Raw genomic sequence first — 13241 nt, forward strand, 5'->3', positions numbered from 1 at the left:
CCACATCAGTGAGGATGGAGTGGTGTGAGCAGGAGGAATGGCCCGAGATGTGTGGGGAGATATCGAAAGGCCCATGTGGCCGCGCCTCACTGGAGCAGGGTTGGTGCTGAGTCTTTATTGGGGTCACTGGGAAGGAGCAGGTGGCAGGAGGGATTTCAGGGTGTCGACTCCACAAGGCCTCAAGGTCTCACTCTCGGTAGTGATCCCAGCGTTGGATGACCTCGTAGAGCTGGTCACCTGGAGAGAGGGTGCTTTGCACATCCCGGTGCCCTTTGACCTCATAGTTGGATCTTAGGAAGCCCTGAGACACCCCACATTTCAGAAGATTTAGGGCAGCACGGAGGGCCCGCTTCGCAGGTACCCGATCTGCAGGGCAGGGGCAGGGGAGAGAAAGTTAGATAGGCTTCTCTGAAGGGCAGGGAGGAGTGGGTAGACTGCTCTCTGTTGGCTTCCTCATCTGTGAGGAGAAAGTCCGGCATCTACCCATAGGGCTGTGGGAGATAAATAGTTAACTGCCAATAAGCCATAAAAGGGAACTTAGCCCAGGGGACCCTTAGCAAGCATTGCCTGTTATGACTGTCCCTTGGCCCTAGCCCTCCTCTTGGGTGCTGGGTCCACACAACTGTCACCCATGAAACACGACTTAGGTACTAAGGAATTAGCTGATTGATCTGAGACAGAGTCTGCAGCCCAGGCTGGCCTGGAACTCTTGTGTAGCTGGAAGGGATCAGCTTGAACTGCTCGTGTTACCAGCTGCGGGGGCCTGAGACCAGGTTTGCACCATGTGATTGGAACCCAGGGCCTTGTGCATGCTAGGCAGATGTGCTGCCAACTGCACTACAGGTCCTACCACGGTTTATTTTATTGAGACAGGGTCTGAAGCTCACAGTCCTTGGTTCCACCCGAGGAGTGCTGGTATTATACCTGTATACTGCTGTGCTTGGCCCTGCCCCACCCCGGTCTAGCGCAGATCAGCTACTTCCAGCATAGGGTCTAAATGACCCCATTATCCAAACATAAAATGAGGTACGAGGCTTACTAGAGATCATGAGCATATAGGAGGCAGAGCCTGTAGCCCTTGACACCCCACAGCACCCCAGCCCCCGACATTGAGGACTTACCCATGTAGTTGCCCATGAAGGTGATGCCGATAGACATGGGATTCCAGGTGGGCCCTGTGTGGTCACCCTTGGTGTTCCAGCCTCTGCCTTCATAGACGTGTCCATCCTCTCCAATGAGGAAGCTGTGAAGGAGGGGCGGAGCTTGATAAGGGTAGGAGGGGCTTCAACATCCTTCACTCATCTTGTACAGTATTAAGGCAGCCACACCCATTTATCGCACCTCTGTTCTTTGCCAAGCATCTTTATAACAACTGGTGAGCTGCCTCCCCCGATTTACATAGAAACGAGAGGTCCAAAGTCACAGAAATCATATCAATAACCACACAGCAAACCATCGCCTGTGGGTAAAGTTGGGATTTATCATTTCCTCCTGTCTTTCCATGCCTGTGAAGTCACTCCACCCCGCATCAAGCCCCTGAGGTTGGCACTGCTGCCTTTCCACAGGCTTAGCTGGCGATTAGGGACCCAGAAAGCCACTTCCTTGCACAAAGTCACAGACTCGGATGGCTCTGCCCCTCAGAAGTCTGTCCTTGGGCCGTGAGATGGCTCACCCAGTAAAGGCCCTTTGCTAAACGTGACAACTGAGTTCTATGGGACCTGTCAGGAGCCATCTAGGGAGGGTTAGGGTAGCAGGTGACCTTCTTGGAGGCAGCCCACCAGTTTTTGCATGGCTTAAGATGGGTGAGCTCTGAGAGGCAAGGCCCCACGAGACGTCTTCTCAGGGTGGCTTCTTGCAGCTCATAGGCCTTTCCTGTCACTTTCCTGTCACTGTTACACAGCCTAAGGATCCTGGGCATTAATTAACCCACTCTACTGAGCACACTTTCTGCAGATTAACATAAAGATGAACTTTTATGAATTAATGTTGTTTAGATGAATTACTGATTTTATAGAATTCCTGATTTGGTTCATATAATTTTAGGAAGAAAGTATTATGAATGGTTTTAGTTGTTTTGTTAGAAAGATGTAATAAAATCAGAATCAAAAATAGAAAGTGTCCCCTCTTCATAGAACAGTAAGTAAAGGCTGCATGATACGGAATACAATGAGCTTTCATAAATGCACTAAGAATAGAAGTGGGCTTCGGGTGGATTTATGATCAAGGAAAACATTCATTCTAGGTCAGGTCCAAGGATAAGGTCACAGGCTTGCACTATGATAAAGCAAGGCTGTGTGAAACAGTTGCTTTGAACTTATGATGAGCTTATAGACATAATACTGCTTTGAACTTAATATTAGCATCCTTCTGTAACTCCCCTTTTGTGTAACATTTGATTTATGAGGTAAGTTTCTAAGAACCTTTGTCTATAAAACAGTCAGAGAAAAGAAATAAAGTGTGGCTTGGGAGACTGCCCCATCCATCCATCCTTCCACCCTTCCATCCGTCCATCCATCCATCCGTCCATCCATCCATCCATCCATCCATCCGTCCATCTATCCATCCGTCCATCCGTCCATCCATCCATCCATCCATCCATCCATCCATCCATCCATCCGTCCATCCGTCCATCCGTCCATCCTTCCATCCACATGTATGTGTGTGTGTGGCATTTGGGGCCCAGCCTTTTCCACCAAATGTGTATGTGTGTATCTGTTGTCCGTGTGTGTGTGAGGACATGTGAATGCACATGTATGCATATGTTGTCTGTGTGTGTGTGTGAGGACATGTGAATGCACATGTATGCATATGTCAAGCATGTTTGCTTTGGTCCCGCCTGCACTGGACTTGCAGTCCTCTCCTGCATGGCTGCGGACTCTGGGTGGGGGCTGCATCTCTGAGGTTTCCAATCCTAGCATGGCAGCTGATCTGCGAACTCCACTCACTCACTAAGTCTCAACTGAGACCCACCCCCAGGGGGTCGCCTTGAAGCTGGATCAGCAGCCTGAGTTGGACGATAGAGGACTCAGCCTCTGAGGTGCTGAGGAGGCAGAGGATGCCAGAACTTGGAATCTAAGCCCCCGTCTGCCACCTAGGAGGCCAGCTCATAGCCTGCCTCACAGGAGTCTGGATCAAGATGGGGACATGGGCACCCAGAGCCAGGCTTTATAAGCCTGGTGTCCTGGGAAGCCATGGGTCTTTCTCTGGAAGACTAATGGACATTTTGGTGTGTGTGAGGCGAACCTGTCTTCACCACAGGGACAAAAGTCCTGTCACTTTAGGAAGACACCAGATCCACCAGGGAAGCCATTGGCTGACTCCTGCATCCCCTTTGCATTACGATGGCCTAGTTTTAACACCACCTGGCCTTGGATGGAGGGACTGTGTGATTTTACAGGGATACCTGCAAATCTCAGCCACCATATAAGATAGCCATAGTTAAGAGCTTCATATAGGGGCTGGGGAGATGGCTCAGTGGTTCTTACTGCTCTCACAGAAGACCCGGGTTCAATTCCCTGGACCCACATGGTGGTTCACAACTTGTCATTCAACTTCAAGGGGATCTAATGCCCTCTTCTGACCTCTAGGGCTCTTGCTCATACATGCTGTACAGACATACACTGAGGTGTATACATGCCCACATACACAAAGAGAAACACAGACACACAGACACACACACACACACACACAGACACACACACACACACACACACACACACACACGCACTACAGATATTTAAATAGAACAAACCCAAACCTTCATTTACAGGCAAGAAAAGTGAGGCTCAAGGCTGTGGCCTCAGGCCAGTCTTCCCTACATCCTACTTCAATCCAGGGAAGGATTTGATGTTGGAGCCTTATGATTAAGTCTCGGGTGGAATGGCCTTAAGACATCTTTTAGGCTTCTGACACTCAGGTGTTTGGTAGAGCAGTCTTATGACCTGGGAACCAGCATTTCCAGTAAATTCTGCAGGCAATTGGCTCTTAGCTCAGCCTTAGAAGTCACAACAGGCCCAGGTATGACACCCCAGCCTGTGACACTGAAAAGCAGGTGTGACAGATGGTCTGTTCTTCAGAGTCCATCTAAGCAGATCTTTGTGGCCGGCTGGTAGGAGCCCACTAACATCTGGTCCATCTATGCCTGCCCCGCACCCAGAACCTTCTGTGGATTCTGTTTGGCCTCAATCCTCACCATGACCTTTGGGTCCCTCCCCCCTCCCCCAGCCCTGTCTTTGGCTGAAGGAACCTCCTAGTAAGTGCCTCTGTGCTGGACGCCCCAACTCCCTTGCTTCCTTCTGCCTCTTCTAGAACCACATCAAAGCCACAGGGAGCCTTCCCTTACCTAGGGATCTGGCATCTGTCACCCTCACCTATCCGCCCATCACCCCCATCTACCCTAACTAGAGATTCTTGCCGAGAAGCCCAGGCTGGCCTTGAACTCACAGCAATCCTTGCTCCTCAGCCTCCCAGCTGCTGGGATTATAGGCATCAATACCATGCCTAGCACAGCAATCCTCCCCCTTCCCCCCCTTTCAAAGCGTGCGCGCATGTGTGTGTGTGTGTGTGTGTGTGTGATACATGTGTGTGATGCATGCATGTGATGCATGTGTAGGTGTTAGGACACCATCAGTTTTCTGGGTTAGAACTCAGGTTGTACTTGCTAGGAAGCGCCTTTACATGCCGAACCATCTGGAAGCCCTTTCTCTGTGGGTTCTTTGTCTACCCCAAACCCATCGTTTTCTGTCTTTATGCCCACAAGGCTATAGAGATACGCCTCAGGCAATGTCCCCACCTAGAACTCTGGCACACAGGAGACATTAGCCCATAGATTTGGGGCTCCTGCCATATGCTAGCCAGTTTCCTGGGTATTTGACCTTTGCAGGAGAGGAAGTAGATTTCTGAGCATCTGTTTCCCAGGTCCCGCCTCACAGAGCCCACTGACGCCAGGACTTGGTGCAAGGCTTAGTTATTAGCCTGGGCCTTTAGGAAAGATACATAGGAAAGTTTAGCAGGGGATGCCTTGTATGTGAAGCAAAGCCTGCCCGTCCAGGAGGGCTGGAAGGCGTGGCTGCCCTCCTCAGCCATGGCCGCTGTGCTCAGTCCACCCTGTAGTACTCACTTGTAGGCAACATCGCACCAGCCCAGCTCTTTCATGTGGTAAAACTGCACATTGCGGGCCTGCTGTTCACAGGAGTCCGGGCTGTTGCAGGAGCTGCCGGCTGTGTGTGAGATCACCACGTAGCGAACTGGGTGCTGCAGGGGCTTAGCGCACTCGGATGGCAGGGCCTTCCAGTCACTGCGGGGCACGACGAAACTGCAGGAGGTTCCCAGGCCCAGGAGGGCAAGGAGCGCACAGGCAAACAGCATGCTAGGCTTAACACAGTGCTGCAGGGTGGGGCGGTGTGAGCCTGGCCCTGGCCCTGTGCACTTTATCTTCTGGGCAGGGTGGGGGCGGGGCGGAGGAAGGCTTGCTTCACATCTGGGTGGGACAAGGGACGTCCCAGCCCTTGTCTCAGACTACCCAGCCTCAGCTTCCTCCTTTAACAAAGGATGGACAGTGTTGTAGCCTTTGCCAAGTGTGGGAGTGGTGGGGCACAGAGGACTGGGACATCCAGTTATTTTCTGGAATTTCCAAGGCTTAGATCTCAGTGGGGGCATTGTGTAACCTAACAGGAAGTTGCATAGGTAAAGGGGCCCAGGGCTTTGGCATAAACTTCCTTCTTGTTAGGAGGCAGGTGGGGCTAACAAAGTTTCCTTTTAAGAATGTATTCCTGTATGCAGGTCTCATGTAGCTTAGGATGACTATGAAATCACTATTTAAACAAAGATGACCTCAGCTCCTGATCCTCTGCCTCCACACCCCAAGTCCTGAAGTTTCAGGTGTACACGGCTGCTGCACCGGGCTGCAGATCCCCTTGGGTTCAAGCCTGAAGGTGCTCAACCCTGCAGGGCAGGACAGGAGGCTAAGAATGTGGGTGCCCATTTCACAGCTGAGGAAAATGCTTGGAGACTGAAAGTTGCCTCCCAAGGAACGGCAGGCAGTAGTGCTTCCTGTCCAGAGTCAGAACCAGAGCCGGGTGCCTGCGTCTGAACCCCAGCCATTTTCTACTGTGTGAGCCACACTAATGACTTAACCTCCTTGAGCCCATTTGTCTGACTCCAAGTTGGTACCAAGGTTTCTGACTCCAGAGTTGATCGGAATGACCTGGGTTTCGGCCCTTGGGTGTCTGGTGTCTTGTGTCCATCACTACTACACTCTCAGGCCAGCCCCTGTCTATGGTGTGGTTTGCATGGGTGACCATAGAAGTTCTGCTCTGGAGAGAAGTGACTCTGGGTGCAGAGCATCACACTCATTCAGGCCTTGGGGAGAGCTGCCCTGGCTTCTGTCCCACCCAGACTCCTGATCCCACGCCTCCCACAACACATGGGAAGTCAGGGCAGACGGCCTGTGCTCTGCTTTCACTGTGAATGGTTTTGGGTTCCTGCCCTGGAGCCTCTCACATTCTTCAGGGATCTCCAGAAAATCTATTTGCTCAAAAGTAAAGAAATAAATAAAATTATTTAATCTTTTTTTGTTTTGTCATGCTACAGATGGAACTCAGGGCCTATGCTTGGAAGGTGAGCACTTTACCACTGAGCCACGCCTCCAGCCCCTCACTGGGGGATTCTAGGCGGGGCTCTACCACTGAGCCACGCCCCCAGCCCCTCACTGAGGGATTCTAGGCAGGGGCTCTACCACTGAGCCACACCCCCAGCCCCTCACTGGGGGATTCTAGGCGGGGCTCTACCACTGAGCCACGCCCCCAGCCCCTCACTGGGGGATTCTAGGCAGGGGCTCTACCACTGAGCCACGCCTCTAGCCTCTCACTGGGGGATTCTAGGCAGGGGCTCTACCACTGAGCCACGCCCCCAGCCCCTCACTGGGGGATTCTAGGCGGGGCTCTACCACTGAGCTACACCCCCAGCCCCTCATTGGGGGATTCTAGGCGGGGCTCTACCACTGAGCCACGGCACCAGCCCCTCACTGGAGGATTCTAGGCGGGGTTCTACCACTGAGATATGCCCCAAGTTCTGCTTTGTAATATTATAAGTAAGGTTTCTTGAGGTTCTTCTTTGGCACTTCTACAGGGTCCCCACGTGAGCAGAGAAGGCTGTACTGTTTAGCGTGTTCAAGTGTATCAAGACGGTAAGGGTTTTGGTGGTAATCGGACACATCTGGAATAAAGGAAGCACAAGCTGTCAGCAACAGTGAGGCATTTGCAGTCCACTGTAAGGGTCTAATAAGTGACTACAGAATCTTACTAGCAGGAGGCCGGAGAGATGGCTCAGCGGTTAAGAGCACTGACAGCTCTTCCAGAGTTCCAGAGTTCACTTCCCAGCAACTCACAACCATCTGTAATGGAATCCGATGCACACTTCTGGTGTGTCTGATGTACTCACATACATAAAATAAGTAAGTCTTAAAGTTCAGGATGACCCTCAGAAAAGGCCAGGCCAGATCTGAGCTTTGGTTGCACAGGGCCAGAATACATGCTGGGAGACCACTGAAGAGAGAGAAAGGAAAATCCAGGTGGGAGGGAGTGGAACTATTAATAGCAGTGCTAAGAGGGGCTGGAGAGATGGCTCAGTGCTCGAGAACATGGGCTGCTCTTGCAGAGGGCCTGGATCTGCTTCCAACACCGATGCCAGGTGCTCAAGACTGCCTGGAAGACACACACACAGACACACACACAGACACGCACACGCACACGCGGACACACACAGCTAGCGGGGAAGAGCCCCATGACTTGTTGGCGGACTGTGCATCCCTTCAGTCACCTAGTAACTGTCGGGTCCCTGTTATATGCTGAGCATCACCTCGGGTCGTGGTTGCGATTGGAGAGGGAACAAGAGCTGTTAAGGAAGAATTTAAATTCGGGGTTTGTCGGTGGCAGACGGTGCTCTTTTGTCCCCTCTTGGGGCTCGAGAGAGGCCCGGTGTAGAACAGAAAATCTGCTTTAATTGGACTTGTGGGCGTGGCATGCCCCAGGAAGGAGTATTAGGCGGGGTCGGGAAGCGGGAGGGGCTGGAGCCCTGGCTGGGTCTGGGGACCAGAGCTCCATGTTGGGACACGTGCTGGGCACCAGTGAGCTGTGCACATTTCAGGGCTGGCAGAGGGGAAGCTAAACGGCCCCTGAAAGGCCCTCCTGTTAGCAGGACCTTGGGATCTCAGAGCAGTGCCTTGAGCCCAAAACTGAAAGAATCTGTCCCCATGTCCCTCGGGCCTGGGGTCAATGTGTGGCAGGGTGAGGCAGGGCGAGGCAGGGCTCACAGCCTGTGCATCCGGAGAGACGGAGAGACCGTTCCTCCTGCGTGGGGACAGAGGACTCTAAGCATGCTTCCAAGGCTGTTTATTGTCTGTTTGGGGCTTCGAGGCTGAATGTCACTGTGTAGCCCTGGTTGGCCTGGGTCTCCCTACCTAAACTGTATTGATCGCGAACTCCCAGATATCTATCTGCCTGTCTTTGCTTCTGGAGTGCGCGCCGGGATTAAAGGACTGTGCCTAGCAGTTATTTGGTTTTGAGGCAGAATCTCAGGGCAGTCCAGCCTGGCTTCACATTTGCTGACTAGCTGAGGCGGACTTTGAACTCTTGAGCTTTTTGCCCCCCCACTCACTGCTGGGTGGGTGGGGTGGGGGTGCGGGTGGGGGGATGGGAGGGAGAACAGAACTAGAAGGAAATCTAGCACAGAGTCCAGGAACAGAAACTAAAGGAAGTAAACATTTCAAGAAGGAAGTGGTCACCTGGTTGTCTGTTGTCTTGTCCATATATGGGTTTTCTGGTTTGATCTGGAGGCCGAGAGGGACAAAGCAGACCCGTATTTTGTCACCAGGGGGCAACGGGGGATGCTCTAGACCCCCATTCCAGAAGCTGGAGAACCTGCCAGGTCTCATCTGGATCCTGAACTGCCTTGGGTCCGTGGGTCCCGTGCACAGGGAGGAAGACCGGCTGACGCCCTTTTAGGTTGTGTTCGTTTCCTGGGAATGTCCTTCTGTGTCCGATGTGTGTATTCTGTTTGTACTTTCTGTCCTCATACAACATTTTCTTTGATTCCTAGGATGGGACAGGCACAATGCACCCCACTGGGCTTGGCCCTGAACCATTTTAAGGACTTTTATGGAGTCTCAGAAGATTCTGGTCTGGTTGGTCATGCCTGCCAACAAACCATCTTTTGCAGGAATGAATGGCCCGACCTATAAAGTAGGATGGCCTGAGGAGGGCTAGCCTCAGCTCCCTGTCTTGATCAAGCCCCCTTCCTGCTCCCGAGTAGGATCTTTGTCCTCCTGCACAGGCCAAGGGAGGAGCTGCCCTCAACTCCCCTGAGTCTCCTGATTCCACTCGGAGTCCACCTCACACTCTGGTCTGTACTGCCCAGAGGGCCGACTCTACCATGGCCTTTCCCCTCTGGGCTAACAGGACCCTCAGATGCTCAGGGGAGACAGTTTATGACATCATTTGCCAGTAATGATCTTCACAGTTGGAAGTTGTACAACTCCCCGCGTTAGAAAGACCAGCAGCTCTCACAGGCCTTCCAGAGTCGATCACGGTGATTCACCAGCCCACCTGGGACGGCCGTCAGCAGCTGCTCCAGGTCTCTTCATGACAGAAGAGAGAGAGGATGGTGGCAGGGGCACACGGGATGCCCACTCAACTCCAGCCCAATGTTTATGCAGCCTTTCTGTGACTGGACCCAGCTGAGATTTTAACACAGCTGAAGGTAAGGAGAGGCTCTGTGTCCACACCAGATTCTGATGGGGATCCTCTGAGAGGCTGACAGACAGCCCACAAATGTATCTAAGGTTAGCCAGGTAATGCAGAGAAGGAATGAGAACCCCAGGGAACATCTAGAAAGACTTTTGGAGCCTGTCGGGCCTACACCACTTTTGGCCCAGAAGCCAGAGAGTGCCAGTCAGCTGCGAGCATGGCTTTTGTTAACCAAGATGCCCCTGACAGCCCTTGGAAGCTTCAGCCACTGAACGGCTTTGTAGCCTGCCTCTGGTACCCAAAAGCCAGCGTCTGTTTGCCTTTGAATGGCAAGACTTGGAGAGGGACTTCAAGGGACAACTGACTTGGATACGCCCGCCTTAAGGATTCAGAACTCATCACTTTGAGGTGGCACGAGGACAGGCCCACCCCCAAATAACTGTGCTCCAGTATGTATTTCCGGTCCCTGACTTGGAGACGTGTCAGGAGGCTACATGACTGCTACAGGAGCTGAGTCAACTTGGCTACCAAGTGTCTGCTAAGAAGGCCCAGTTTTGTCAACTTGAGGTCACCTATCTGGGGTACATATTCAAGGAGGGTGACCAATGAATGCGATTAGACGTCCCTGAAGCAATCCATCCTTAGCATCCCAGTTCCATCAACCTGAAGGCAAGCACAGGAATTTCTGGGATTTCTGGGTTTTGTAGATTTTGGATGTCAGGGTTCACTGAGATAGCCAAACCGTTTTCTGAGTCCACCAGGGGCCACGGAGGTTATGGGCCCCTGAGATGGAGGCGGCCTAAGACTCTAAGACGAGGCTTATTGGGGGTGCTCTGGCTGTTGCCCTCATAGACATTTAGAAACTTTCCAACTCTCTGTGGATCAGAGAAAGGGGACAGCAAAACTGTGGGACCATAGAAAAGACCTGTGGCTTATTTATCTAAGAAGCTGGACCCAGTGGCCCAAGGATGTCTGGCCTGCCTCCAAATCATGGCTGCCACTGCCCTGCTAGTCAAGGATGCTGACAAAATAACCATGGGACAGGAACTTGTCACCACTCCCCCCATGCTATTGAGGGGACCCTGAAGAATCCACCCAGCAGGTGACTGTCCAACACCAGAGTGATACACTTTCAGGCTCTGATTTTGAATCCCCCTCATATAAGATATGCTCAGGGGTGAGTGTCTGCCCTAAATCCAGCCACCCTGCTACCTGCCCCATTCTCAGATGTGCCGTGTGGTCGCTCCATTGTTCTGGGGCACTCCCAGAACATCGTGCTGGACTTGACTGATGTCAAACGCATCTGCTTCACAGATGGGAGCAGCTTCACCCAGGATGGGGGCAGGGATGCCGGGGCGGTGATAACGGACTTGGGCTCTGGCTTTCGGGCAACCACTTTGCTGCGGGGAACTTCAGCCCAGAAAGCTGAACCCAGGCTCTAACCCAGGCTTTAAAACTGGCAAAAGGAGCCATAGCTAACATTTGTAGTGACAGCAGATGGGATTGACTGCTGAAGGAAAAACCATCAAAAATAAGGAAGGAATACTTGCTTTATTGGCGGCATTGTGGCTTCCTCGCAAAGTGGCCATAATTCATTGCCCTGGGCATCAGAAAGGGACATCAGAAATAGCCCGAGGGAACAGGATGGCTGATAAAGCCAAAAGGGAGGCCACCGGAGCTTCCCCTGCGACTCCTGGTGGCTTTGCTGCCCCCTGTGCTCGCAGGAGTGTGCAGAGACGGCTGGGTGCTGGCCTCTGCAGGCTGCTGGCCTCTGCAGGCTGCTGGCCTCCTCTGCAGGCTGCTGGCCTCTGCAGGCTGCTGGCCTCTGCAGGCTGCTGGCCTCTGCAGGCTGCTGGCCTCTGCAGGCTGCTGGCCTCCTCTGCAGGCTGCTGGCCTCTGCAGGCTGCTGGCCTCTGCAGGCTGCTGGCCTCTGCAGGCTGCTGGCCTCTGCAGGCTGCTGGCCTCCTCTGCAGGCTGCTGGCCTCTGCAGGCTGCTGGCCTCTGCAGGCTGCTGGCCTCCTCTGCAGGCTGCTGGCCTCTGCAGGCTGCTGGCCTCTGCAGGCTGCTGGCCTCTGCAGGCTGCTGGCCTCCTCTGCAGGCTGCTGGCCTCTGCAGGCTGCTGGCCTCTGCAGGCTGCTGGCCTCTGCAGGCTGCTGGCCTCCTCTGCAGGCTGCTGGCCTCTGCAGGCTGCTGGCCTCTGCAGGCTGCTGGCCTCTGCAGGCTGCTGGCCTCCTCTGCAGGCTGCTGGCCTCTGCAGGCTGCTGGCCTCCTCTGCAGGCTGCTGGCCTCGGCAGGCTGCTGGCCTCTGCAGGCTGCTGGCCTCCTCTGCAGGCTGCTGGCCTCTGCAGGCTGCTGGCCTCTGCAGGCTGCGGCACCATCCGACCTAAGGGGGTTGCTAAGCAGCCATTAAGCTTCACAGCGGGTCACTGAAAACGGAAGGAACTGCTGTGAGGGGCAAAGTACAAAATATTTGACCTGGGACACACGGTTGATCAGGCAATCTCAGACTGTGCCACCTGCCAGGCTGTGAACTCCTCAGGCCCCAGTCAAGGGGCCACCCCAGGAACCAGACTCAGGGGTCAACGGCAAGGGGCTAATTAGGAAATAGATTATATAGAAATAAAACCAGGACACATAGATGTAAGTATTTGCTAGTTTTCATAGATACCTTTTCAGGATGGGTCGAAGCCACCCTCCAGAGAAGGAGACTGCCAACATCGTGGCAAAGAGGCTTCCCGAAGACATCGTGCCCAGGTATGGATCGACTACCCTGCTTGGGTCTGACAGGGGACCAGCACTCAAGTCTCAGGTGACTCATTCTCTAGCACAGGTTCTAGGGACCAACTGGAAATTACATCATGTTCAGGAAATATTGAAAAAGAACCACCAAGTTCCCGCGCTCCATCCAGCTACTCTGCCCACCAACTCTCCGGTGGGGCCAGAGCTCCTGAGAGCTTCCCTTCGCTGCCACGCCAGCCCCACGCAACGACCATCTACCCTGCAGTCAGCCACCACAACACCCAGCAACCCGGTAGAAACAAAACTCTAGAAGCTTATAATTAGCAATTCAGATTTAGGTAACAAATTCTCAATTCACAGAAGCCAATACGATCATTTCAGAGCCACCCAGTAATGACACAAGCTGCCCACCCAAATCAAACAAGTTATCCCAGTTAGTCCATCCCTCTACGATGTCCACAACAACCTGTGGCTATTGAAACCACACAGGGTCAGCATCTTCTTCCTGTCCGTCCACCTCCATCTTGGCTTCTGTCCTCTCCTCTGAGTGGCTCTCAGTCCCTGCAACCCTTCGCTCTGCCTTCCTTTTCCCTGGCCAATCACAGGCTTCCCGCTGCACTAAAATTTTAATGTAATTAGACAGGGAAAATCCTGCCACAACATTCTACACACAGACCCCAGAGTTCAGGGCAAATAGGATATATTGGACCCTGAAGGAGGTAACCAAATTGGCCCCTGAAACTGGTGGTGACTGGGTGT

At 53.1% G+C, this 13241-nt stretch overlaps 1 protein-coding gene across 1 annotated transcript; it reads right to left on the reverse strand.

Annotated features, from left to right (window-relative positions):
• Window positions 1-100: 100 nt before the first annotated feature.
• Window positions 101-5429, reverse strand: Pglyrp1 (peptidoglycan recognition protein 1). The gene is made up of 3 exons (XM_052171993.1): window positions 5120-5429; window positions 1122-1243; window positions 101-366 (listed from the first exon to the last, which is right to left on the reverse strand). The coding sequence occupies exons 1-3, from the start codon at window positions 5365-5367 to the stop codon at window positions 188-190; spliced, it is 549 nt and encodes a 182-aa protein (XP_052027953.1). The 5' UTR covers window positions 5368-5429; the 3' UTR covers window positions 101-187.
• Window positions 5430-13241: the final 7812 nt, after the last annotated feature.

Source organism: Apodemus sylvaticus, chromosome 1, assembly GCF_947179515.1.
Source record: "Apodemus sylvaticus chromosome 1, mApoSyl1.1, whole genome shotgun sequence".
NCBI classification, from domain to species: domain Eukaryota; kingdom Metazoa; phylum Chordata; class Mammalia; order Rodentia; family Muridae; genus Apodemus; species Apodemus sylvaticus.

Coding starts and splice junctions, on each gene's coding strand:
- Pglyrp1 (XM_052171993.1), bottom strand. CDS start 5,367: ATGCTGTTTGCCTGTGCGCTCCTTGCCCTCCTGGGCCTGGGAACCTCC. Junction 1,244..5,119: donor TGGTGCGATGTTGCCTACAA/GTGAGTACTACA, acceptor CCTCCTTCACAG/CTTCCTCATTGGAGAGGATG. Junction 367..1,121: donor CTTCATGGGCAACTACATGG/GTAAGTCCTCAA, acceptor CCTGCCCTGCAG/ATCGGGTACCTGCGAAGCGG.